Source organism: Coregonus lavaretus (assembly GCF_964263955.1).
Source record: "Coregonus lavaretus genome assembly, chromosome: 39".
In the NCBI taxonomy this organism is placed as follows: Eukaryota; Metazoa; Chordata; class Actinopteri; order Salmoniformes; family Salmonidae; genus Coregonus; species Coregonus lavaretus.
Genome location: NC_140026.1, coordinates 8,419,526 through 8,446,119, shown reverse-complemented (window position 1 = coordinate 8,446,119; position 26,594 = coordinate 8,419,526). Strand labels below are relative to the sequence as shown.

Genomic DNA, 26,594 nt, shown 5'->3' with positions numbered 1-26,594 from the left:
TTTAAACGTTGGGGAGGTGGGTTGGGCTAGACTGGGACCAGACTGAGAATCTTGCTCCATAAAATGGCTTCCAGGGTCCGTATTCACAAAGCGGATCAGCGTAAGAGTTTTGCCTTTTCAGATCATAATGAATTCTGATTAAGATTAGATGGCCCAGAATCTGAAGTAAACTTTTTGTTCCATGGTTAGGGGGTGGGAGGATGTAATAATACACTGAAATATGTACATATTAAGGCCTGGGAAACATGTATTTTTTACATCTTAGTCATTTAGCAGACGCTCTTATCCGGAGCGACTTACAGTTAGTGAGTGCGTACATTTTTCATACTGTAGGGTGGGGAGGAAGAGGCGATATGTTGCATAAGATTTTGTGTTAAACGGGTAAAGCAGACATGTTGGGGGCTTGTGTTACCCTGGGTGCACGTTCTGGGTTTTGCCCTAGCACTACACAGCTGATTTGAAATAACCAACTCATCATCAAGCTTTGATTGTTTTAATCAACTTTGTAGTGCTAGGGCAAAAAAACAAAACATGCAAACCAGGAGGGGCCCAAAGGACCAAGTTTGAGAAACCCTGCTCTATGGTAACATGTTAACACCCCCTGGATAGATAAGTACTAAAACATTTTAAGGGGTTAACACCCCCTGGATAGATAAAGATCATCTTCAGTCCATATAGAGCAGCGGTATCAAACTCATTTTACTAACTGAGCTACAGATGTTATGATCTTAGTGCTAAAGATGATCTTTACTACATCAGTGTCAGATGAAGAGCATTTTTAGCACGTGCAGTCGGTGTGTTAAGACGAAGTCTTGATATGATCTCCTGTCGAATGAAATGTTTCCTGTGAAAGAAAATTTGTATTCTGTCCTTTTCCTCAAATTTGTATTCTGTCCTGTTCCTCAAATTTGTATTCTGTCCTGTTCCTATTCAAACTGCATGTTTAAATTCAACTGGAAGAACTGTATGAGTGTAAAATTGTTTCGTATCATTTTACTTTTGGTTTCACAAAAGTATAACTTTCACTGAAAATGAGTTTTTTTTAACGGTTCACTTTTTTTATTTTATATGGTGTAAATAACATGTTTTATTATCAAATACAATCTATATCTGAGTATGTTGTTAAATAGTCTTCTTTTTTTCTTTTTTTTCTATTAAAACTTCAGCTTCAATAACATCCGAAGAGGAAACTGACACCAAATGTAAATCACGTGTCCCAAATTACACTCTCTTCCATCTAGTGCACTACTTTTGACCAGAGCCCTAGGGGTCGTGCACAAGAGAGGGAATAGGGTGCAATTTGTGGTGAATCAAAGTGGTTGCCATGTGTGGAACAGAAGTTGTAACGTTCTGTCTTAAACACCATGACCAGAACACACACCCACTCACACACTCTATAGGGATTCCGTGGTCAGCGTTGTGGTTTTTCCTCAGAATGAATGTGAAACGAGTGAAAGTCATTAGTGTGTTTATGGGTTAGTAGGAATGACTGAACTGATTGAAACACTCTCTCTTAAACAGCTGTTGCACAAAGACCCTAGAAAACTGATGAACTTAAGACATGAGAGCAGTGTGGTTCAGTTCCCCCCCTCCACCTCCTCCCCCAAACACCCCTTAAGGAGACCAAGACAAGACAACTTTAGGGGGCCAGATTCACTAAATATTTAGGACAACCTTTTAAATAACTGTGAAATTAATTATTACATTTTTTTTATTTTATTTTTTTTATTCTTCTTGAACTCCTCAGATTTCTTCTTAAAGAAAAGTTTGAAAATCTGGCACAGGCCTACTGCTGTTGCATGACATAGTAGGCTTGGATATCACTGCTTTTTCATTTCTGGATTGGCAATTTGGCCAAATAAAGGGGGCCAAGGCCAAAGGGTCAAATTACCAATGTCTTGTGCCATGCCATCCAAAAAAAAACAAGTTTATCAATCCACCTCTATGCATGGTTACCATACATACCCTATCTGCCTGATAGTTTCTCTAAAGAAACTCGCAGAGCCTATAGAACGTTTTCTCTCCTCCCCTGCCTGAAATCAAACTCCCATCTCTCTCTATTCTCCATTCATGCTGCTGAATAGCACACCTGCCTGCCCTGTCCCGTATGGCGACTAGACTGACTGCACCAGAACTTCATAACGACATTTTATGCAAAACATCACGTTTCCCTCCAGAGTGGCATGGCATCATTATTTGAATAGAACATCAGTTGACGTTTTAGATTAAATAGATAAAAGTTCGTTATAATTTGTATTGTGTTATGATATTATAAATGTTTGCTTAGGCTATACTTCTATAGGAGGCTTGCTAAAATTATCCCATGGCAGTCATTGAAAACTTCAAGCTGACATTAATTTGCGCTTACTTTACTTTGGTCGTTCTGTGTGTTTACCCATTTTGTCTAGTTTTACATTCGAGAGGGAACTTGAAAACCGTTCGTCTCATTTGCATGTTTTCCCACGGGGGAAGACTGCATGAACTTCCATACATCATGCCTCATCTACATGTTAACTGTCCCCCCGCTCTCTCTGACGGGGCTTGACCACAATAAAGACAGATGCTCAGGAGCCTTTATGTGGTTCACTGAAAAGGAATTACGGCGCGTGGCGTTCTAAAAGAAGGCGCCTTGGCATCACGTGTTCTGTTCCTTTCTCTCTCTGACTATGTTGAGACCTAGGCCTATTGTTTAGAGCGAATTAATGAAAATATCATATTTATTTAGACTGAAACGGATGGGGGGGAAAGGCTGAGACGATAACCTCGAGGTTTGGGAAATGTTTAGGTCTATATCCCCATTATTTTATTTTATGATATCGTTTGGACTTATTTGACCTATAGCCAGTTGTAACAGAGGACCTTTTAGATATTAAATAGGCCTAGCCTAATGATGAGACGTTAGCATAGCGGTCTGTCCAGGTGGGCTACCCAATAAGCTAGGCCAATTGTGTGTGTGTGTGTGTGCGCGCGTGCGTGCGTATTGGCCCATATCCACACGGTTTTCTATTTGGTTCCTCCTGTGAACATTGTTTTGTCTCGTGAAAATCAACAGTTATTGTTTCAAGTCCATTGAAGAGTGTTGAGGCTGTGCGTTCTCTCATGAATGATAATCAGTGAGTGGTCTGTTTGGAGTAGAATAGAATAAACAATAATAGAAGAGGCTACTATTTGATCTGTGATTGTAGAGAAAAGCGCTCGCTCTTGAGAATATAAAACATCTGCCTCGGTAGAGCGCTTTCATGACCGAAACTCCGGAAAATGAGGTCCTCCGATACTGGAATGAACCGTTTATTGTGCGATAACCGTGGTGCGTCAGTCCTATTCCACTCCAAATCCACTCCGTGATTGTAATGCTGTCCCGCCAAAAACGCGCTTCGCTTGAGGGTCGTGTGTGTGTGTGTGTGTGTGTGTGTGTGAGTGTGAGTGAATAATACTTTATATTCAGTAACAACCACATTGAGGGAACTCTCCCGGAGTCGGACAGTGTATTATTGCGCACAGAGAGAGGAGAGACGCAGCGCGAGGACAATATTATGACTCAACCGTTTACTTTATGACTATAGCTCTCAACAGGAACCGGCGGATGCCTTACTAAATATAGACAACAACCATTGTCATATAAACGTTTTTGACAACAAACATTTACGGGTGTGGTGTTGTCCTGCGATCTGTTGGAGTTGATGTTTATACATTTGGACTTCTAGATTTTTGACCATTCTTTGCCTTCCTCAAACGGACCTACTGCTGCGCTAAAAGTGGCTTTCTAAAGGGTATGTTATTTTACATTTTAATTGTTCCGTTTTAAACATTATGGAAGTTATTCACAATTGTTTGTTTGATTTAATAGAGCAACAGGGGAAAATGTCAACTTGTTTGCCAAATGCTACCAATTTTACCAATAAATTGTAGCCTAAAATGTAATTTTAACCATTTTTGTGATTTGCCTCACTTTTAAACTGGTGAATTACATGCAATTTACGCACTTCTTGGATGATTTCGTAACACAACTCCATAACATTAATATTTTTTGCAAACTATTCTGCCTATTTTACCAAATAGGCATTTGATAGAAAAGGAGGCTTTTTAAAAACGTTTGTTACTTTGACAAAGTTATATTCTATTGGCTATAAATGTTTCTGTGTGATTTCCTCCATCCCATATGAGCGTTGATTCAATTACTATAAAACAAGTAGCCATGCTCAGCCTCACCATATGGTCAAGGTGTGTGTGTGTGTGTATCTTGAACGATTGACGTTTCAATTGTCTCGTCACTTATGGTAATTGTGTAATTGACACCGCCGTTGTTGGCTAGAAGCAGAGGGGTTCTATGCTCACTTTCAGGTCCGCAGGGAGGCTGATATGATTAATGTAATCAAGTAATTTCTATTGTGATTGTTTGACATCATAGTGTGATTAGTTTATAGGCAAAATAAACTAGTTGAATAGCCTACCTTTGTCGATCGATCAAGCAACAAACAGTTTGTCATCTTGGCACTAGGTTAAGAATCGGTTTAGTGAACGAAACCTACCACTTCAATAGGCTTTGTTCGAATGCAACACTCATTCTTCCTTCCTTGAGGTAATCATTGATATAAGAAGGATACATTTTAGAAGTATTTGAATGCGGCCCATGGTCTCCTTGAAGGGAGGATGCATTTAACAGTAATTGAACAGGGCCCATAGTCTCTCCTTTCTATGATGCATTTTAACAGTATGGAAGGAAGGAAGGAAGGAAAGAGGGATGCATTTTAACATTATAGGAAGAAAGGAAAGAGGGATGCATTTTTAACAGTATGTAAGGAAGGATGTATTTGAACATAGCCCATGTCCCCTTCATAAGGTTGCATTTAATAACAGTATTTGAACTGTCCCAATGTCTCTCCTTCCTAAGGATCCATTTGAACAGTATTTCAGCCTGCCTCTGACAGTAATCAGCCAATGAGTAGGGAACACAAAGGACCAAATAACACACACACACACACACACACACACACACACACACAGTGATAAATACCAAACAGCTGTCAGTGGCAGGGCGCATGAGATGATGATGGTGTGTGTTCTTGGCCCAGTACAGCTGCATGCCTGCCTGTAGCAATTACCCTCTCCATAAATATGGACTGGGGCAGGAAGGGGGTCAGAGGAGAGTGTGTGTCGGGAAGGAGGGGGGGGGGGTCTACAGTGGATCAGCACATATACAGTGGGGGGGAAAAAAGTATTTAGTCAGCCACCAATTGTGCAAGTTCTCCCACTTAAAAAGATGAGAGAGGCCTGTAATTTTCATCATAGGTACACGTCAACTATGACAGACAAATTGAGAATTTTTTTTTCCAGAACATCACATTGTAGGATTTTTAATGAATTTATTTGCAAATTATGGTGGAAAATAAGTATTTGGTCACCTACAAACAAGCAAGATTTCTGGCTCTCACAGACCTGTAACTTATTCTTTAAGAGGCTCCTCTGTCCTCCACTCGTTACCTGTATTAATGGCACCTGTTTGAACTTGTTATCAGTATAAAAGACACCTGTCCACAACCTCAAACAGTCACACTCCAAACTCCACTATGACCAAGACCAAAGAGCTGTCAAAGGACACCAGAAACAAAATTGTAGACTTGCACCAGGCTGGGAAGACTGAATCTGCAATAGGTAAGCAGCTTGGTTTGAAGAAATCAACTGTGGGAGCAATTAGTAGGAAATGGAAGACATACAAGACCACTGATAATCTCCCTCGATCTGGGGCTCCACGCAAGATCTCACCCCGTGGGGTCAAAATGATCACAAGAATGGTGAGCAAAAATCCCAGAACCACACGGGGGGACCTAGTGAATGACCTGCAGAGAGCTGGGACCAAAGTAACAAAGCCTACCATCAGTAACACACTACGTCGCCAGGGACTCAAATCCTGCAGTGCCAGACGTGTCCCCCTGCTTAAGCCAGTACATGTCCAGGCCCGTCTGAAGTTTGCTAGAGTGCATTTGGATGATCCAGAAGAGGATTGGGAGAATGTCAAATGGTCAGATGAAACCAAAATATAACTTTTTGGTAAAAACTCAACTCGTCGTGTTTGGAGGACAAAGAATGCTGAGTTGCATCCAAAGAACACCATACCTACTGTGAAGCATGGGGGTGGAAACATCATGCTTTGGGGCTGTTTTTCTGCAAAGGGACCAGGACGACTGATCCGTGTAAAGGAAAGAATGAATGGGGCCATGTATCGTGAGATTTTGAGTGAAAACCTCCTTCCATCAGCAAGGGCATTGAAGATGAAACGTGGCTGGGTCTTTCAGCATGACAATGATCCCAAACACACCGCCCGGGCAACGAAGGAGTGGCTTCGTAAGAAGCATTTCAAGGTCCTGGAGTGGCCTAGCCAGTCTCCAGATCTCAACCCCATAGAAAATCTTTGGAGGGAGTTGAAAGTCTGTGTTGCCCAACGACAGCCCCAAAACATCACTGCTCTAGAGGAGATCTGCATGGAGGAATGGGCCAAAATACCAGCAACAGTGTGTGAAAACCTTGTGAAGACTTACAGAAAACGTTTGACCTGTGTCATTGCCAACAAAGGGTATATAACAAAGTATTGAGAAACTTTTGTTATTGACCAAATACTTATTTTCCACCATAATTTGCAAATTCATAAAAAATCCTACAATGTGATTTTCTGGATTTTTTTCCCCTCATTTTGTCTGTCATAGTTGACGTGTACCTATGATGAAAATTACAGGCCTCTCTCATCTTTTTAAGTGGGAGAACTTGCACAATTGGTGGCTGACTAAATACTTTTTTCCCCCACTGTATGTATGGTATCATGTGACTCAGTCTTCAAAGGTCCTGTTATCTTTAACCCCTATTATAAACCCCAGTCAGCCAGTCAGTCCCATCTGAGCCTCCATGGTTAATGTACTTAGATTGTATCCCAAATGACACCCTATTCCCTATATAGTGCACTACTTTTGACTGACTGACATTAGAGAACATGGTCAGGGGCTCTGATAAAGTAGGGCACCATATAGGGTGTAAGGGGTTATTTGGGATACAGACCTTCTCTCCGCACTGTAACCCACCTAAAGATTTATTTAGTTTTCTTGTGACCACCCAATTAAGTGAGACCGATTTGTTTTTAGCCAGGCAGGGTCGTGTCTCCAGTCTCGATCCACTATTTGGAATAGGATACTAGTAAAACCTAGTGAGGCTAGTGATAACCTAGTGAGGCTAGTGATAACCTAGTGAGGCTAGTGATAACCTAGTGAGGCAGTTGACTTCAGGCTGTTAAAGCCAAGCAGGCTTATCATTCTGTGATCGAAACACTATGATGTCATAATATGTTATCAGAAGAATCCTGTATGTTTTCAGTACTCTCTGTTATCTCTTCCGCCTTGTGTGGCGGTGTGTCCCCGTTTGATGACGTCATCGTAACACCATTTCTTCCTCCTTCCCAGGTGTCCCCAGGTGATGACCTCACTGCTGTTCTCCAGTCCCGCCCACGTCGTCATGAAGGACTGCGAGCCTCTGCCATCCTCCCTCACCCTGCTCCACTACCCTGGGACGACGGTCACCGCCAAGACCCCCGGGGATGACCCCTTCCCCGCCTCCACCCCCCACTCCTCCACCTCTCCATCCCTCTCCAAACCCCAGCCCTTCTGCCTGCAGACCCTCCAGACCAGCCCTCACCTCCTCGCCAGCATGCAGCTCCAGAAACTCAACTCCCACTACCAGAGTCTGGCTGGAGGCAGCAGTGGTTCAGGGCCCAACTCAGGGCCTCAGAGGGGGTTTGGGGGCTCGACGCTGGGCTCTGCTGGGCAGCTGGTGGGGGGTACCCCTGAAGTTAGTGGAGGGGGGAACCAGAATTGTGGATCTGGCGGCATTATAGATTCTGACCCGGTGGATGAAGAGGTTCTGATGTCGTTGGTCATAGAGCTGGGTTTGGACAGGGCCAATGAGCTGCCTGAACTCTGGCTGGGACAGAATGAGTTTGACTTCATAGCGGATGTATCTGCTGGATGTTGACCCGCCCGGATAGAGGGATGGAAGGAGGGGATCTGTGCTCTCTCATTCTTTCTTTTCTTCTGTTAGTCTCTCGTTTGGATGGACACATATTCTGATGTCCCTGCTGGGTACTAACACAAACACGCATACTCTGACGTCCCTGCTGGGTACTAACCCAAACACGCATACTCTGACATCCCTGCTGGGTACTAACCCAAACACGCATACTCTGACATCCCTGCTGGGTACTAACCCAAACACACATACTCTGACATCCCTGCTGGGTACTAACCCAAACACGCATACTCTGACGTCCCTGCCGGGTACTAACCCAAACACACATACTCTGACGTCCCTACCGGGTACTAACCCAAACACACACAGAAAGAGAAACTGTCCTTTGTTTTTTTTGTTTTTTGTGGGTCAACGTCTCAGTTTTTCTCGGAAAGAAACATGATGAACACAAACTGTACCACCCTCTCACACTCGGGTGGGGTTCCGTCTTGTGTCTTTCTGTGTGTGAGTGTGTCACAGAGAGGGTGATGACGTCAGAGGGAACTTGTTGACCAGTGAATCACCTTTTATTTACTCCTTGGTGGAGCACAAAGGACTCTGATGCGGCTTTGAGGGTTGTGAACATCCAAAGGTTCAACAGAAACCAAGACAGGACAAAACCCATAGGGTCCGCCCTATCTATATTTAACAGTAGGGAAAACACTGAAGGATAGAAACAGCCGTTCAGAGACAAAAGCCTTTTACCTGAGCCTGGGGCCTGTCTCACTGTACATCACATGGGCCTCCTACACACCGACGGAAGGATGGATGGATGGTATTACGATCCGGTAATGGAAGTTGCAGCCGTGAAACAGGCACTTGTTCAGTTACCCTAGCATTCAGGAGAGTTCAGGGGGTTTGATGTGACGCTAGGGTGTGAGAGAGAGAGCGCACCAGAGAGATGAGTGATGTGTGTGCATGCATGTGTACCTGTGTGTGAGAGGTTGTATGAGACAGGAGACAGACATGACAGGAGGCCTGTGTAGTGTCCATGGACCAGTAGATCAATGTAACCTGACCTGTATGGCACTGTCAGTGTCTGTATCTAAATACATTATTGAGTCTCAACGTCAGTGGTCTTCATGTAACTCTGTAGGAGGGAACGAATCAGTTCCCCCCCCCCCTCTGTCTTTCTCTCTGTTTCTGCCCGATCTCCCTCTCTCTCTGTATGTATTGTAAGTCTCTCCATCTCTCGCTCTGTCTATATCAAATGGATGATGTCTGAAGAAGCAAGGAGAGCTATGAGACTCTCTCTCACCCCCCCCCACCCTCGCCTTTGTGTCCTGGTCAAAAGTAGTGCACTATATAGGGAATAGGGTTCCATTTGGGATACACACAATCTATTAGTTAATGAGGGTTAAGGTTACAGTTAAAGATGGCTGACTTATACTTTTTCGGGGGTGAAATGTGAGCGCTGAAGACGAATTGATGATAAACTGATGATTGAGTCATTGACTGATTTACTTACAGTACCTACCTTGTAAAGATTTTTTTTTTTTATGATGTCTTGTGTAACCCATTTACGCGAAATGGAAGAGGGAAAAGTTTCCATTGACTAAATTTCACAGGTTCCAGTGAATAGAGCCCTAAGCCTGAATTACATTGCATCAACATGCTGTGTGTAGGGGAGTCTGCATGTGGAAAAACCACGTTTTGACACCCAGGAAATTGAAGATAACTAATGGTAAATACCAACTTGTAATTTCCTGAACAAGAACCCTTTGAGCTTACTGACTGTAGCAAGAGCATTTACTTTCATTTGTTTTTGTTCGTTTGGCTTATTTGACATTTCACATATTTTTGTGATTTATTTTGTTTTAGGGCGAGAAACCTCTTGCTATTGATTTTGTAAAAGAAAAAAAACCAATGTTTGAAATAAATGTATATCAGTTACTAATGAATCACTTGTCTAGTAGATACTGCACTGATTGTATGGTCCTAAGTTTCTCTCTTAAAATCACACCTTTTTCAATTGAAGCGTTTCTTTTGTTTAAGAGAATGGGAGGTGGACCTATTGCTTAATTTTTCTCTCTTCTTTGATTTTTCTTTTTTAAATGACGGAACGAATATATCCGAGGTTGATTGATTATTATATATTTTTTTGCACTTTGTCCCTCTTTTGAATCTCATTTGTATTTCTATGTAAATTACTAGATCATATTTAAATAGTTGTATTTTTGTTACTTCTCTGCATGTTGGGGAAAATAAAGAATACCAAACTGAATATTCTCTCCGTTTCTCATTATACTCAAACAGTACGTATAGTCTACCATTGATTTGTACACAATTTAGTTCGCAATCTATACACGAACTCACGATACTGTAGCTGAGAAGAGTCCACACACTAATGAAAATGGTTGGTCGTCATAACTTTCTTATAAAATGTCGCCATCTAGTGGCAACTTTTCAGAAATGCCTCAAAGTACACAGGTCGAGTCCTATAATAAAAGCAATATGGACTGTAGGCGTACTTGGGCAGCACGTGTAACAAAAAAATACTGCAGATAAAGATGATTTGATCCTGCATTCCTTGTTAAAGAAACAAAGACAGTCATATTAACTTATGAAAACAAAGTGATACAACAAGCATAGCAAACACTGCATGTTTATTGAGGATCAGGGGTCAAACGGGCATAATATAATCAAATCAAATTTTATTGGTCACATACACATATTTAGCAGATGTTATTTCGGGTGTAGCGAAACGCTTGTGTTCCTAGCTCCAACACTGCAGTAGTATCTAACAATTCACAACAATTCACACAAACCTAAAAGTAAAAGAATGGAATTAAGAAATATATAAATATTAGATCGAGCAATGCCTTTGTGTAAAAGTATATGACGTGTGTAAGTGAGACTGGATTGAGTAGACAGAATTCAAAGCATAAGAAAGCAAGCTGCAGGACAGAAGGACGTCACTAGTGACATTTGGCATGGGAACACGCGGAAGAACGGTTTGATTATCTTGCGCTGCATAAACAGAAGGGCCCTGTCCCGCGCGCTGTTATTTCCTGACACAGATAGCAGGAGGAAATCAGAGAGAGGCTCAGGGAATAGCAGAAAAAAACAGGTTACAGAACATACCAACATTTATTCGTTTAGTACGGATGAAGACATTTAGGCAAGACTTGCGAATCAAGATAATCAATATTATGAAGAGAAGTTAAACTGTGTGTGCTGTGCTTTGCTTAGGCCTATTATAGATTTCGAGAATATGATTGAATTTGATATATAACATATTTACAATCATATAAGAATCACAGTGAGAGCCATGTTGAGAGCCATATAATGTATTTGTACCATTCAATAAAATACAGATACTGACTTTATTATGTATAGCTGCTAAAATAAAATAAAAATCCATACTGTATTTCTGACAAGTTCAAGGTACATCCAGTTGCAGCTATTCTCCTCGACACTAGAGAGCGGACCATATAAATTATGCTCGGTATGTCCCTCATCGTGCACCGTACTTGGTCTCATTTTCCAAGGACTAAAAGTGGGAGGTCCTTTTCCCCGCAGACTCCAACATGGTGAGCCGTATTTCCTTACGATTTTCTCCCGAATCATCATCAAACATCACTTTTTCTGAATATAATATATCACATATAACTGCGATTGTCTGAGAATACATACTTTGTGCAATGGTTAGTTCCTGTATTTATATAATAAGTTATGTCTGTGTCTATGAAACGATATTAGTAAAAACTACTCGTTTGACCATCGTAGCCACAGGCTAGCTAGTTAGCAACAGCTCTGCACATTTCAGCCAAATATGTTTCTGTTACCACGACTTCTACGTTCAAAAGTCTATTTCCGAAGCTTATACTAGTCTTGGCAATTGAGCATACCTTTTTTAGGGGAGAATTTGTGAAAAATAAACCAACTTTGTTGTGCTTTCGCCGAGTAGGCCTCAGCCGGAACTCGTAACAAATGACTAACTTGCACGGTAACTTTTGCTAGTCAGACAGGTCGCATGGTATCAGTCGTTTCTGTCTGTTTGGCTGTTCCTCTAAAGTTTTACTGCTGTGTTGACTAACGTCGTTTTTCTGTTTACCAGGCACGAGGACCGAAGAAGCACCTGAAGCGCGTTGCAGCGCCCAAGCATTGGATGCTTGACAAGCTCACCGGAGTGTTCGTAAGTACATAGCTACTTCTTTCTATGTTGAAACAATGTTACTAAATGGTTGCAGATTCGTATACAAATTATTAGCAAAACTGAGGGCATTCATATCTATCCACCAGTGTTCCATTATTTTCTCAACGAACATGTCATTCATTGTCTTGTGCCCTACCTGTATCTCCTCACCTGGGCTGTTGAACAACGTGACCCTACCTAACTTGCGGCATTTCCCCTCTTATTGAAATAACATTTGCTTGTCAAGTTTCATTTTCATTATTAAATTGAGCACGGCAAACAAAGTTTATGCTTAAAGGTGCTGCATGCTCAATCCGACGTCTGCAGTTGCTTTAGAGCAGGGTTTCCCCCAACTCAGTCTTGGGGACCACAAGCTGTGTACGTCTTTGTTTTTGCCTTAACACTACACAGCTGATTCAAACAATGAACTCTTCATCAAGCTTCAATTATTTTTAATCAGCTGTGTAATGCTAGGGCAAAAACCAAAATGTGCACCCCTTGGGGTCCCCAGGACCGAGTTTGGGAAATGCTGCAGCATAGGAATGAATACTTGTGTTTCTGAGCAGAGCTGTTGTGAAGGAAGTTATAAAGGAATTGAGTTTGTTTATACTGAACCCCTCCTGCCGTCAACCAATCATGTCAATGCAGCCCTATACGGAGACGCAGGAACTCAACTGGAGGCTCTGCGATTGTGTCACACCATCCTTACAGCGCCTCCGACCACATTTTCGGATCGAGCCTAAATTGGCTCTCAAGAGTTGCTAGATTGTGGCCCTATAAACGTTTTTTAATCAATGAAGTTGTGTTTGCAACGTGTATAGTTGTAGTCATTTGCTATTTCATCTACTGAACAGTCGTGGCTTTCCCTCCTATCCTAACCCCATTCGCCACGTCCTCTCTCCTATCCTAACCCCATTCGCCACGTCCTCTCTCCTATCCTAACCCCATTCGCCACGTCCTCTCTCCTATCCTAACCCCATTCCCCACGTCCTCTCTCCTATCCTAACCCCATTTGCCACGTCCTCCCTCCTATCCTAACCCCATTCCCCACGTCCTCTCTCCTATCCTAACCCCATTCCCCACGTCCTCTCTCCTATCCTAACCCCATTCGCCACGTCCTCTCTCCTATCCTAACCCCATTCGCCACGTCCTCTCTCCTATCCTAACCCCATTCGCCACGTCCTCTCTCCTATCCTAACCCCATTCGCCACGTCCTCTCTCCTATCCTAACCCCATTCCCCACGTCCTCTCTCCTATCCTAACCCCATTCCCCACGTCCTCTCTCCTATCCTAACCCCATTCCCCACGTCTTCTCTCCTATCCTAATCCCATTCCCCACGTCCTCTCTCCTATCCTAACCCCATTCCCCACGTCCTCTCTCCTATCCTAACCCCATTCGCCACGTCCTCTCTCCTATCCTAACCCCATTCGCCACGTCCTCTCTCCTATCCTAACCCCATTTGCCACGTCCTCTCTCCTATCCTAACCCCATTCGCCACGTCCTCCCTCCTATCCTAACCCCATTCGCCACGTCCTCTCTCCTATCCTAACCCCATTCGCCACGTCCTCTCTCCTATCCTAACCCCATTTGCCACGTCCTCTCTCCTATCCTAACCCCATTCGCCACGTCCTCTCTCCTATCCTAACCCCATTTGCCACGTCCTCTCTCCTATCCTAACCCCATTCGCCACGTCCTCTCTCCTATCCTAACCCCATTTGCCACGTCCTCTCTCCTATCCTAACCCCATTCGCCACGTCCTCTCTCCTATCCTAACCCCATTCGCCACGTCCTCTCTCCTATCCTAACCCCATTTGCCACGTCCTCTCTCCTATCCTAACCCCATTCCCCACGTCCTCTCTCCTATCCTAACCCCATTCGCCACGTCCTCTCTCCTATCCTAACCCCATTCGCCACGTCCTCTCTCCTATCCTAACCCCATTCGCCACGTCCTCTCTCCTATCCTAACCCCATTTGCCACGTCCTCTCTCCTATCCTAACCCCATTTGCCACGTCCTCTCTCCTATCCTAACCCCATTCCCCACGTCTTCCCTCCTATCCTAACCCCATTCGCCACGTCCTCTCTCCTATCCTAACCCCATTCCCCACGTCCTCTCTCCTATCCTAACCCCATTCGCCACGTCCTCTCTCCTATCCTAACCCCATTCGCCACGTCCTCTCTCCTATCCTAACCCCATTTGCCACGTCCTCTCTCCTATCCTAACCCCATTCGCCACGTCCTCTCTCCTATCCTAACCCCATTCCCCACGTCCTCTCTCCTATCCTAACCCCATTCCCCACGTCCTCTCTCCTATCCTAACCCCATTCCCCACGTCCTCTCTCCTATCCTAACCCCATTCCCCACGTCCTCTCTCCTATCCTAACCCCATTCCCCACGTCCTCTCTCCTATCCTAATCCCATTCCCCACGTCCTCTCTCCTATCCTAACCCCATTCGCCACGTCCTCTCTCCTATCCTAACCCCATTCGCCACGTCCTCTCTCCTATCCTAACCCCATTCGCCACGTCCTCTCTCCTATCCTAACCCCATTCGCCACGTCCTCTCTCCTATCCTAACCCCATTCCCCACGTCCTCTCTCCTATCCTAACCCCATTCGCCACGTCCTCTCTCCTATCCTAACCCCATTCGCCACGTCCTCTCTCCTATCCTAACCCCATTCCCCACGTCCTCTCTCCTATCCTAACCCCATTCGCCACGTCCTCTCTCCTATCCTAACCCCATTCCCCACGTCCTCTCTCCTATCCTAACCCCATTCGCCACGTCCTCTCTCCTATCCTGTGTATAGTGATCTGCTGTCCCTGCATTGTCTATAGCCACCATTGTTAATAAAGGTAGACTCAGCGACGTGAAGTTGCCACAAGCAGCATCGCAGATATTGCGATGAGTGAGATGCAAAACTTCACTGTCACACACGGTATCTGCGGATGAACATGGGTTTGCTTCACGTTATGTGGCAGCTCCGGGACCCAAACAGTGGAAGTTTAGCCTCGTGCTTCAATGCACATAGTAGTTGCGGATATTGACCAACTATGCTGTTTGCTTTGTGCATCTACATCCATATTGCTGAATCTACCTTTTAACTGCTCTCATCTAGTTACAGTACCTAACTCTATTCTCCCCCTGTAGGCTCCTCGTCCCTCCACTGGGCCCCACAAGCTGAGGGAGTGCCTGCCCCTCATCATCTTCCTCAGGAATCGTCTGAAGTACGCTTTGACCGGGGACGAGGTCAAGAAGATCTGCATGCAAAGGTTCATCAAGATCGACGGCAAGGTCCGCACCGATATCACCTACCCAACTGGCTTCATGGGTGAGTCTGGCTGGGGGGGGCGGGGGTTGAGGAAGGGAAGGAGTGACAATGTTTTGGGTGAAGAAGGGAAAGGAGTGACAATGTTTTGGGTGAAGAAGGGAAAGGAGTGACAATGTTTTGGGTGAAGAAGGGAAAGGAGTGACAATGTTTTGAGTGTCACCTACTTTACTGGTTTTATGGGTGAGTCTGGCTGGGGAAGTGGGATTGGATTAGGAAGAGAGCCAAAGGGACAGCAATGGGAGGAGCCAAGGATTACATAAGGGTGGGTAAATGTTTGGCTTACTCCTTTCAGGGCTAGGCGACGTGAACGTCTGTGCCTCTCATAATAAGAGACCTTCGCTTGAAAAATGAGAATGCGGCAATGTTAGTTTATGCCTTTTTGAGACACCATAGCAACAACAGGCAGTATACACTTTCACAAAATAGTCAGAATTAATTTAAGATGAAATCAAGAAATATGTAAATTGACATTTTTGCAGAGGTCGTAGTTGCGCGGTTTTTAGATCAGATGTTTGGTGCTGCATTTTTTAAGTGGGGGGGCTCCATGAAAACTGGTATTTCATTGAAGAATCACGTCCATAGTTCCCATTTCCTGCTAGGAGTAGTACTGTTGACCAATCACTGACGAAGAGGCGTAGCCTTCTGCTATGTAACTTCGACTTAACTCAAGAAAATGTGTGTTTGAACAGCTGGGGGAGAGAACCAAAATGTCAATTTCGTCATAACAAAACCGATGCATGTGCATGGGGGAAAACGGACGGGATTTGCTTAGACTGTTGATAACATGTAAACTATATTTAGTCTCGCTGTTTATTGAAACCCCATACATTTTGCGCAATGAGCACTTGTCTTTCAAATGCATCATTGCAGTTGTTGGTTAGCTAGCAAATTTTTTTTTGTCATATTAGCATTGACAAGAGATCAGTCAAAATGCCTCAAGACATGGCATCAATAAGATACGAGGCACTTATGAGTCCCACATGGCAGCCTGTCATTATTGCTATCGGGAGTGTTCAGAATCATAACGCACGCCTTCCCGGTGTCATTTTCGCTAAGTTGTCAGCCAACCCACCTGTGTGTGCAAACTGTTTAGACTGCGAAGCATGCGACAGACTTACGCGTGGAGAGGGAAGGAGCGACGCTAGCAGTCTTGCATGCATCCTCTGCTTGACGTAATCACCTCATTTTTAGGTCATCGAGATGGCGAAAGTAAAGCTAGAAGCATCTGTTTTTCACCTAGCCAGTGATGAAAGTAGAGGGCAATGAAGACACTCTTTGGTTTTGATCAACGAGCTGAAATAAATCTCACCAATACCTCTAAGAAGTTCTGAGCTCTAATCAATGGGATGTTTTTATTTTTTTATTTTTTTAAAGTATTCAAACGGGGCCATATCTCATTGATTCGTCTCTACAGGGATTGTCTAGTTGAACTCGATGGGCTGTAAGGCACTAAAGGTAATGGCTGGCTTGCTCTGGGCTTTCAGGACAGAGCCCTGCGGCAAATGAATTTTCGCTTGCTTTTTGATATAGTGGTGCTGCTTGGTGTTACTGGTTAGCTGTAGAAACACCAGATAGAGACTGATCTCTGGTCACTTCAAGGGATTAAATCATTTCTTGACCTGGGGCTCACATACTATATATACAGTGGGGAGAACAACTATTTGATACACTGCCGATTTTGCAGGTTTTCCTACTTACAAAGCATGTAGAGGTCTGTAATTTTTATATCATAGGTACACTTCAACTGTGAGACGGAATCTAAAACAAAAATCCAGAAAATCACATTGTATGATTTTTAAGTAATTAATTTGCATTTTATTGCATGACATAAGTATTTGATACATCAGAAAAGCATAACTTAATATTTGGTACAGAAACCTTTGTTTGCAATTACAGAGATCATGTTTCCTGTAGGTCTTGACCAGGTTTGCACACACTGCAGCAGGGATTTTGTCCCACTCCATACAGATCTTCTCCAGATCCTTCAGGTTTCGCGGCTGTCGCTGGGCAATACGGACTTTCAGCTCCCTCCAAAGATTTTCTATTGGGTTCAGGTCTGGAGACTGGCTACGCCACTCCAGGACCTTAAGATGCTCCTTACGGAGCCACTCCTTAGTTGCCCTCGCTGTGTGTTTCGGGTCGTTGTCATGCTGGAAGACGCTTCCACGACCCATCTTCAATGCTCTTACTGAGGGAAGGAGGTTGTTGGCCAAGATCTCGCGATACATGGCCCCATCCATCCTCCCCTTAATACGGTGCAGTCGTCCTGTCCCCTTTGCAGAAAAGCATCCCCAGAGAATGTTTCCACCTCCATGCTTCACGGTTGGGATGGTGTTCTTGGGGTTGTACTCATCCTTCTTCCTCCAAACGCGGCGAGTGGATTTTAGACCAAAAAGCTCTATTTTTGTCTCATCCGACCACATGACCTTCTCCCATTCCTCCTCTGGATCATCCAGATGGTCATTGGCAAACTTCAGACGGGCCTGGACATGCACTGGCTTGAGCAGGGGGACCTTGCGTGCGCTGCAGGATTTTAATCCATGACGGCGTAGTGTGTTACTAATGATTTTCTTTGAGACTGTGGTCCCAGCTCTCTTCAGGTCATTGACCAGGTCCTGCCGTGTAGTTCTGGGCTGATCCCTCACGTTCCTCATGATCATTGATGCCCCACGAGGTGAGATCTTGCATGGAGCCCCAGACCGAGGGTGATTGACCGTCATCTTGAACTTCTTCCATTTTCTAATAATTGCGCCAACAGTTGTTGCCTTCTCACCAAGCTGCTTGCCTATTGTCCTGTAGCCCATCCCAGCCTTGTGCAGGTCTACAATTTCATCCCTGATGTCCTTACACAGCTTTCTGGTCTTGGCCATTGTGGAGAGGTTGGAGTCTGTTTGATTGAGTGTGTGGACAGGTGTCTTTTATACAGGTAACGAGTTCAAACAGGTGCAGTTAATACAGGTAATGAGTGGAGAACAGGAGGGCTTCTTAAAGAAAAACTAACAGGTCTGTGAAAGCCGGAATTCTTACTGGTTGGTAGGTGATCAAATACTTATGTCATGCAATAAAATGCAAATTAATTACTTAAAAATCATACAATGTGATTTTCTGGATTTTTGTTTTAGATTCCGTCTCTCACAGTTGAAGTGTACCTATGATAAAAATTACAGACCTCTACATGCTTTGTAAGTAGGAAACACTACCGATTTTGCAGGTTATCACTAGAGATCCTGGTTCGAATCCAGGCTCTGTCGTAGCCGGCCGAAACCGGGAGACCCATGGGGCGGCGCACAATTGGCCCAGCGTCGTCCAGGGTAGGGGAGGGAATGGCCGGCAGGGATGTAGCTCAGTTGATAGAGCATGGCGTTTGCAACGCCAGGGTTGTGGGTTCGATTCCCACAGGGGGTATGAAAAAAATTAATAATGTATGCACTAACTGTAAGTCGCTCTGGATAAGAGCGTCTGATAAATGACTAAAATGTATCAAATACTTGTTCTCCCCACGGTATGTATATATCACACCCACACACGCGCACCACCAAACCAATAGACATTCGCCATCTTATATTCATGTTTTTCTCGGGTGCGCACATTCCCACACGCACAGTATTTCTTAGCTCCTTTATCCCTGCCAAGAGTGATGACGACGGTGTTGTTGATTAATTTCCCAGACCAGGTGAAGCCTGTGAATCTGCCCACCATGTCACACCTCTCCTTCACTGGACCATATCACACTGGTAGAATCTCTATTCCAGTTCCTTGTTTCGCACGTCCTCTCGTCCCCTCTGACCTTCTCATCCATTGGGTTTTGAGGAGAGGGTCTGATATGTAGTCTAACTTGCCACATACAATGGTATGGGTTTTATTTGGTGCTTTTCGCAAGTATATGAAAGGACTAAATATTGTTGACTTACATTCCGTTGGTTCAACGGTCATTGACTATCTGAAGTGTTTAAACTATGAGAATGTGATGGTGACTGAAACTGACAAATCTTTCGTATTGGATTTGTTCTGACGCAAAAGCTGTATTTTGTTCTAGCTCCGCCTTGACAGACTGAATGTTGACGTGGTGTTTGTCTATGTTCTGGATGTGATCATTGACTAATGCATGTTATGTCTGTCTGTAGATGTGATCAGTATTGAGAAGACTGGAGAGCACTTCCGTCTGATCTACGATGTGAAGGGACGTTTCACTGTTCACCGCATCACGGCTGAGGAGGCCCAGGTATGACGTGTCACACAAATGCTCTGGAGTCCAGTTATTCGCAGCTCAATCCTACCTTTTTTCAAACCGAGCAGTACCCTATAATTGGCTGAATCTTCTGTATGGAGGGCTGACGGAGCAATGAAGATAATCTTTGGTTTTGATCAACGAGCTGAAAAAACCCTCACCAATACCTCTAAGAAGTTCTGAGCTCCAACCAAAATAATTAGCTGAATCCTAATGTGAAATGGTTATATATTCTACCTTTTGTGTAAATAAAAGCCTTGTGTGATTTGTCGGATTACTTGTGCTTGTGGAGCTACACTATATACACTACCGTTCAAAAGTTTGGGGTCACTTAAACATTTCCCTGTTTTTGAAAGAAAAGCAATTTTTTTTGGTCCATTTAAAATAACATCAAATTGATCAGAAATACAGTGTAGACATTGATTTTTTTTATGGAATATCTACATAGGTGTACAGAGGCCCATTATCAGCAACCATCTGTCCTGTGTTCCAATGGCACGTTGTTTGCTAATCCAAGTTTATCATTTTAAAAGGCTAATTGATCATTAGAAAACCCTTTTGCAATTATGTTAGCACAGCTGAAAACTGTGCGGATTTAAAGAAGCAATAAAACTGGCCTCCTTGAGACTAGCGCAGTGGTCTAGCTGGTCCTGAGTGGCGCAGTGGTCTAAGGCACTGCATCGCAGTGCTAACTGTGCCACTAGAGATCCTGGTTCGAATCCAGGCTCTGTCGCAGCCGGCCGCGACCAGGAGACTCATGGGGCGGCGCACAATTGGCCCAGCGTCGTCCAGGGTAGGGGAGAGAATGGCCGGCAGGGATGTAGCTCAGTTGATAGAGCATGGCGTTTGTAACGCCAGGGTTGTGGGTTCGATTCCCACGGGGGGCCAGTATAAAAAAAAATATATAAAAAAATATGTATTCACTAACTGTAAGTCGCTCTGGATAAGAGCGTCTGCTAAATGACTAAAATGTAAAAATGTAAAATGTAGTTAAGTATCTGGAGCATCAGCAATTGTGGGTTCAATTACAGGCTCAAAATGGCCAGAAACAAAGAACCTTCTTCTGAAACTCGTCAGTCTATTCTTGTTCTGAGAAATTAGGGCTATTCCATGTGAGAAATTGCCAAGAAACTGAAGATCTCATACAACGCTGTGTACTACTCCCTTCACAGAACAGGGCAAACTGTCTCTAACCAGAATAGAAAGAGGAGTGGGAGGCCCCGGTGCACAACTGAGCAAGAGGACAAATACATTCGTGTTTAGTTTGAGAAACGGACACCTCACAGGTCCTCAACTGGCAGCTTCATTAAATAGTTCCCGCAAAACACCAGTCTCAACGTCTACAGTGAAGAGGCGACTCCGGGATGCTGACCTTCTAGGCAGAGTTGCAAAGAAAAAGCCACATCTCAGACTGGCCAATAAAAAGAGAATATTAAGATGGCAAAAGAACACAGACACTGGACAGAGGAAGATTGGAAAAAAGTTATGGACAGACTAAATGTAAAGATGCTGGAAGAATGCTTGATGCCATCTGTCAAGCATGGTGGAGGCAGTGTGATGGTCTGGGGGTGCTTTGGTGGTGGTGAAGTGGGAGATTTGTACAGGGTGAAAGGGATCTTGAAGAAGGAAGGCTCACTCCATTTTGCAACGCCATGCCATACCCTGTGGACGGCGCTTGATTGGAGCCAATTTCCTCCTACAACAGGACAATGACCCAACGCACAGCTCCAAACTATGCAATAACTATTTAGGGAAGAGGCAGTCAGCTGGTATTCTGTCTATAATGGAGTGGCCAGCACAGTCACCAGATCTCAACCCGATTGAGCTGTTGTGGGAGCAGCTTGACCGTATGGTACGTAAGAAGTGCCCATCAAGCCAATCCAACTTGTGGGAGGTGCTTCAGGCAGCATCGGGTGAAATCTCTTCAGATTACCTGAACAAATTGACAACTAGAATGCCAAAGGTCTACAGGACTGTAATTGCTGCAAATGGAGGATTCTTTGACGAAAGCAAAGTTTGAAGGACACAATATTATTTAAATAAAAAATCAGTTTCCTATTCATTTTGCTATATTTCCTATTCAAACTCATTTCCTGTATGTTTTCATGGAAAACAAGGAAATTCCAAACCCAAACTTTTGAACGGTAGTGTATGTGTGTGTAGACACTTCGAATTAGTGGATTCGGCTATTTCAGCAACACCCGTTGCTGACAGGTGTATAGAATTGAGCACACAGCCATGCCATCTCCATATTCAACATTGGCAGTAGAATGGCCTTACTGAAGAGCTCAGTGACTTTCAACGTGGCACCGTCATAGGATGCCACCTTTCCAACAAGTCAGTCAAATGTCTGCCCTGCTAGAGCTGCCCGGGTCAACTAAGTGCTGTTATTGTGAAGTGGAAATGTCTAGGAGAAACAACGGCTCAGCCGCGAAGTGGTAGGCCACACAAGCTCACAGAACGGGACTGCCGTGTACTAAAGTGCGTAATGCGTCAAAATCGACTGTCCTCGGTTGCAACACTCACTACAGAGTTCCAGACTGCCTCTGGAAGCAACGTCAGCACAAGAACTGTTCGTCGGGAACTTCATGAAATGGGTTTCAATGGCCGAGCAGCCACACACAAGCCTAAGATCACCATGTGCAATGCCAAGCGTCGGCTGGAGTGGCGTAAAGCCCGCCGCCATTGGACTCTGGTACGGTGGAAACGCGTTCTTTTGGAGTGATGAATCACGCTTCACCATCTGGCAGTCTAAAAAATTAATGCATTGTTGGTTAAGGGCTGTAAGTAAGCATTTCACGGTAATGTCTACACCTGTTGTATTCGGCGCAGGTGGCAAATAAAATTTGATTTGATTTAAAGGACAAATCTGGATTTGGCGGATGCCAGGAGAACGCTACCTGCCCCAATGTGTAGTGCCAACTGTGAAGTTTGGAGGAATAATGGTCTGGGGCTGTTTTTCATGGGCCGGGCCCCTTAGTTCCAGTGATGATTCTGTGCTTCCAACTTTTAGCAACAGTTTGGGGAAGGCCCTTTCCTGTTTTAAGCATGCCCCTGTGCACAAAGCAAGGTCCATACAGAAATGGTTTGTTGAGATCGGTGTGGAAGAATTTGACTGGCCTGCACAGAGCCCTGACCTCAACCCCATCGAACACCTTTGGGATGAATTGGAACACCGACTGCGAGCCAAGGCCTAATCACCCAACATCAGTGCCCAACCTCACTAACGCTCTTGTGGCTGAATGGAAGCAAGTCTACACAGCAATATTCCAACATCTAGTGGAAAGCCTTCCCAGAAGAGTGGAGGCTGTTTATAGCAGCAAAGGGAGGGACCAACTCCATATTAATGGTCATGATTTTGGCATGAGATGTTCGACGAGCAGGTGTCTGCATACATTTGGTCATGTAGTGTAGTTGGGTTTCAGACCCCAAAACCTAGCAGTTGTCAATCAACTTTTTGAGACATTTTTACATCAAGTTGTATCTAAGTGCTTAAGTTACCCGGCCTAGACTCTAGAAACTAGGTTTGGCCATAACAATCACTGACTTTCTCCTCTTTCCCCCTCTCCAGTACAAGCTGTGTAAGGTAAAGAAGAACCTGATGGGCACCAAGGGAGTCCCCGCTCTGGTGACCCATGACGCCCGTACCATCCGCTACCCAGACCCCCTCATCAAGGTCAACGACACAGTCCGCATCGACCTCGCCACCGGCAAGATCACAGAACACATCAAGTTCGACACAGGTAACATGATTTTATGGAACTTAAAAGAAAAACTTCTAGTGACATTGTTTGATACCAGTGAGGAAATGGGTCTAGAGATTGGGGGAATGAGTTGTCTTGCATTTCATATTTGAATAGATTTGATATCTTACCCACCTATATACTCAAAGCACTTTACGTAGTAAGGAGTGAAACTCCTCATCCACCACCAATGTGGGGCAACCAGTTGGGGGGATGCACAGCAACCATTTTGTGAAATTGAAGGAAAATATTAAGCAGGATTAGTTAGTGCAGCTTGTTCTGTCAGTCCAACTAGTTTCCTACTATCCCTGTCTGACGGACGCTTGGTCTCGTACAACGTCTGCACAGGCATGGTACTGAATAAGGAATTTACAACTGGTTGTTTTTTTCTTTGCAGAAACCAAAAATACATTACGGAAAAGTACGTCTGTTCATTCAGACCCTTGGATCCATAAGCACTGTCTTTTGAAACTTTTTTGCGGCTAAGCAAAGCAACAATTTTTTGCGGCTAAGTAAAGCAACAATACTAACCAATCAAACGTGGCATTCTTCTGAAGCAATCCTCTCTTCCCTTTTCTCTCCACCCCCCCCTCCCTCGCTCTACTCCTCGTAGGTAACCTGTGCATGGTGACTGGCGGTGCCAATTTGGGGCGGATCGGTATCATCACCAACCGGGAGAGGCACCCTGGCTCGTTTGACGTTGTTCACGTCAAAGACAGCGCTGGAAACATCTTTGCCACCAGGCTGGGGAACATCTTCATCATTGGCAAGGTGAGCACAAGAGCAGGGAAGTAGACGACCACACACACAGAGGGAGCATTAACATGCAAATACACCTTGAAGACAACTCAACCCCTCCATTTCTTGACACGCATGTAGTTGTTCTGTACTCGTGTGTGATTGTACGGAGGTAGAACAAAGCCAATGCTATGTCTTCGGTACCAGTGTGATATCGTCTGCTGGTTCTATCCTCAATCGCTGGCACACTTCACGCTGTTGAAGAGCAGGTTTAAATCTATCCTAAACCAACTAGACTGCAAACCATGTTTAGTGTCTGCTGGGGTGGGGTATCCGGATCATTTCTCATTCTGGCCTTTTTACAGACCAGTATTATCACTTCCTAAAAGCATAATTTCACTCTTCATAGCCATTTATTTTGTCCTCTTCCTGTCCCGTCTGATGATTGATGGCTAAAACTTGATGTGTTTTTAACTTTAAATAGTTGAATGTGAGTTGCAGCTATTCCCTTCCAATGACCTGGTCTTTTCTCCTTCTCTCCAGGGCAACAAGCCGTGGGTGTCCCTGCCCCGTGGAAAGGGTATCCGCCTCACCATCGCTGAGGAGAGGGACAAGAGAATCGCTGCCAAGGCCGGCAGCAGCTAAGCCCTATATGTAGGTCTAGGCGTCCTGACTTCGAAATAAAAACAATGTTATTTACAACCAAAAAAACCAACCGCTGACTCGACTTGTGTTTTCCATGTTGATGTTTAGTTAAATGATTGATAAACTATATTTTCAGAGCAGCTTCCCCAACAAATGGACTCACTTTCACTGAAACCACTATTCAGGTCTATTACATTTACATTTACGTCATTTAGCAGACGCTCTTATCCAGAGTGACTTACAAATTGGTCTATCTTTGCATATGAGTCATATTTTAGATCTTCCATGCTTGTGGCAGTTTCAACACAAGTTGGCGTTTATAAAAACTGAACTTGACGTGAAAGTGCTCATCATTTCACCAACTTTAGACAATGCATATGCACTACTTTCTAGTGGTTGGAAGTATCGCATTGCAAGCAGGCAGGTAGCCTAATGTTTTGTGCAAATGGGGGATATGATGGCTACTTTTTCGTAAGGAAAAAAAACGGTTTAAGATGCTATCATTTGCCGTTAGTGAGAATCTTACGTTTAACTTTACATTTTCAAATAATTCGATTTGCATCTATTTCCTAGGCTATTGCGTTTCCAAGATTGCATGATTCCTCACCATTTCTGTCGCTGTATGGTTTCATACTCATGAAGTAGCCTATAGGCCTACAACAAGTTGGGATACCATTCGTTCCTTTCGTTGAATTGGACCAACTTCACAGTACATAAGCTATTACAAGTATGTTGCTCTGCCATTCGATCCGCAGCTCAGTTTAACGGTGGAACAGACGGTTGTAGGCTACTTCTGTAGCTTACGTCGGACTAGTTTAATTTTCAAATATTTCATTTATAAACAATATATTGTCATAGCCGTTGCAGAATACATTCCTCACATTTTCTGGCCATGATGGGTTCATATTCCCGAAGTTGCCATAGCCTACGAATTACCATGCTCATTTAATTGGGCCTATTCGGCTGTTTTTAAGTATTTTTGCTCTATGCATCAGAAAGGAAGCGTTTTATAACAGAATTTAACAGGTGAACATACCGTTGATCGTTTGCATTGACGTGTTTATGGCTACCACTAAGTAGACAATGTTTCAGAATTCGCGGGCAGTGCAACATATTTTCCACAGCCATTTGCAATCGTTTTGGTCTTAAACTTTTTTTTCTGTCAGATGGCCTAGGCCTACTGCGAAAGTTTAACATTCTGCCATCACCTACAAAGACATTTGATTAAGTTCGCCATTGCTATTTCCTTTAGGAAGCTGCCTTGGCCTAATTCCAATACTTCCAAAGTATACAGCAAATAAGGGTGTTATTGTCACCATAAAAAGTCAAGCGTGCGTTTTCATTCAAAGTTTTAATGCTCATTGACGCGCAGTTTCCGGATGGGTCTGATAACGGGAAACATGCGAATGTATGGTGTTCGCCAAGTTGATAAATTAATCTTTGTATGTGTGCAGGCTTTTCAGAAATGGCACACGCAGATATTTATTGGGAAATGTATGCAACAGTTATAAATGAGGCTCCTGGTCAAGTAGTGCACTACATAGGGAATAGGGTGCCAAATGGTATGTACCCAAACTGATGATCATGGTTTGGCAGTGATGCTGAGGGTTGGGAAGGTGGTCCGTTTTTTATAATTTCAGGTGACTAGGCGGTTCTAACCCACACCTTCTCACCTGTGTGTTTGTGAAGCTGTGACTGTCTCTTCCTCCTCGGAGACTGAAGAGGAAACG

General features: G+C 44.1%; 2 protein-coding genes across 3 annotated transcripts; both read left to right on the top strand.

Annotated features, from left to right (window-relative positions):
- The first annotated feature begins 3,670 nt into the window (after positions 1-3,670).
- LOC311113083 (cbp/p300-interacting transactivator 1-like) lies at positions 3,671-10,247 on the top strand. The gene is made up of 2 exons (XM_084156217.1): positions 3,671-3,770; positions 7,446-10,247. The coding sequence occupies exon 2, from the start codon at positions 7,459-7,461 to the stop codon at positions 8,011-8,013; it is 555 nt and encodes a 184-aa protein (XP_084012343.1). The 5' UTR covers positions 3,671-3,770; positions 7,446-7,458; the 3' UTR covers positions 8,014-10,247.
- A 1,274-nt stretch (positions 10,248-11,521) lies between these two features.
- Positions 11,522-24,934, top strand: LOC311113076 (small ribosomal subunit protein eS4). 2 transcript variants are annotated; one of them, XM_084156207.1, is made up of 7 exons: positions 11,522-11,579; positions 12,107-12,184; positions 15,330-15,510; positions 19,635-19,732; positions 23,310-23,481; positions 24,095-24,252; positions 24,763-24,934. In XM_084156207.1, the coding sequence occupies exons 1-7, from the start codon at positions 11,577-11,579 to the stop codon at positions 24,862-24,864; spliced, it is 792 nt and encodes a 263-aa protein (XP_084012333.1). In that variant the 5' UTR covers positions 11,522-11,576; the 3' UTR covers positions 24,865-24,934. The 2 variants fall into 2 exon arrangements, with proteins under 2 accessions (XP_084012333.1, XP_084012334.1); XM_084156208.1 differs by having other exon boundaries at positions 11,567-11,693.
- The last annotated feature ends 1,660 nt before the right edge of the window (positions 24,935-26,594 follow it).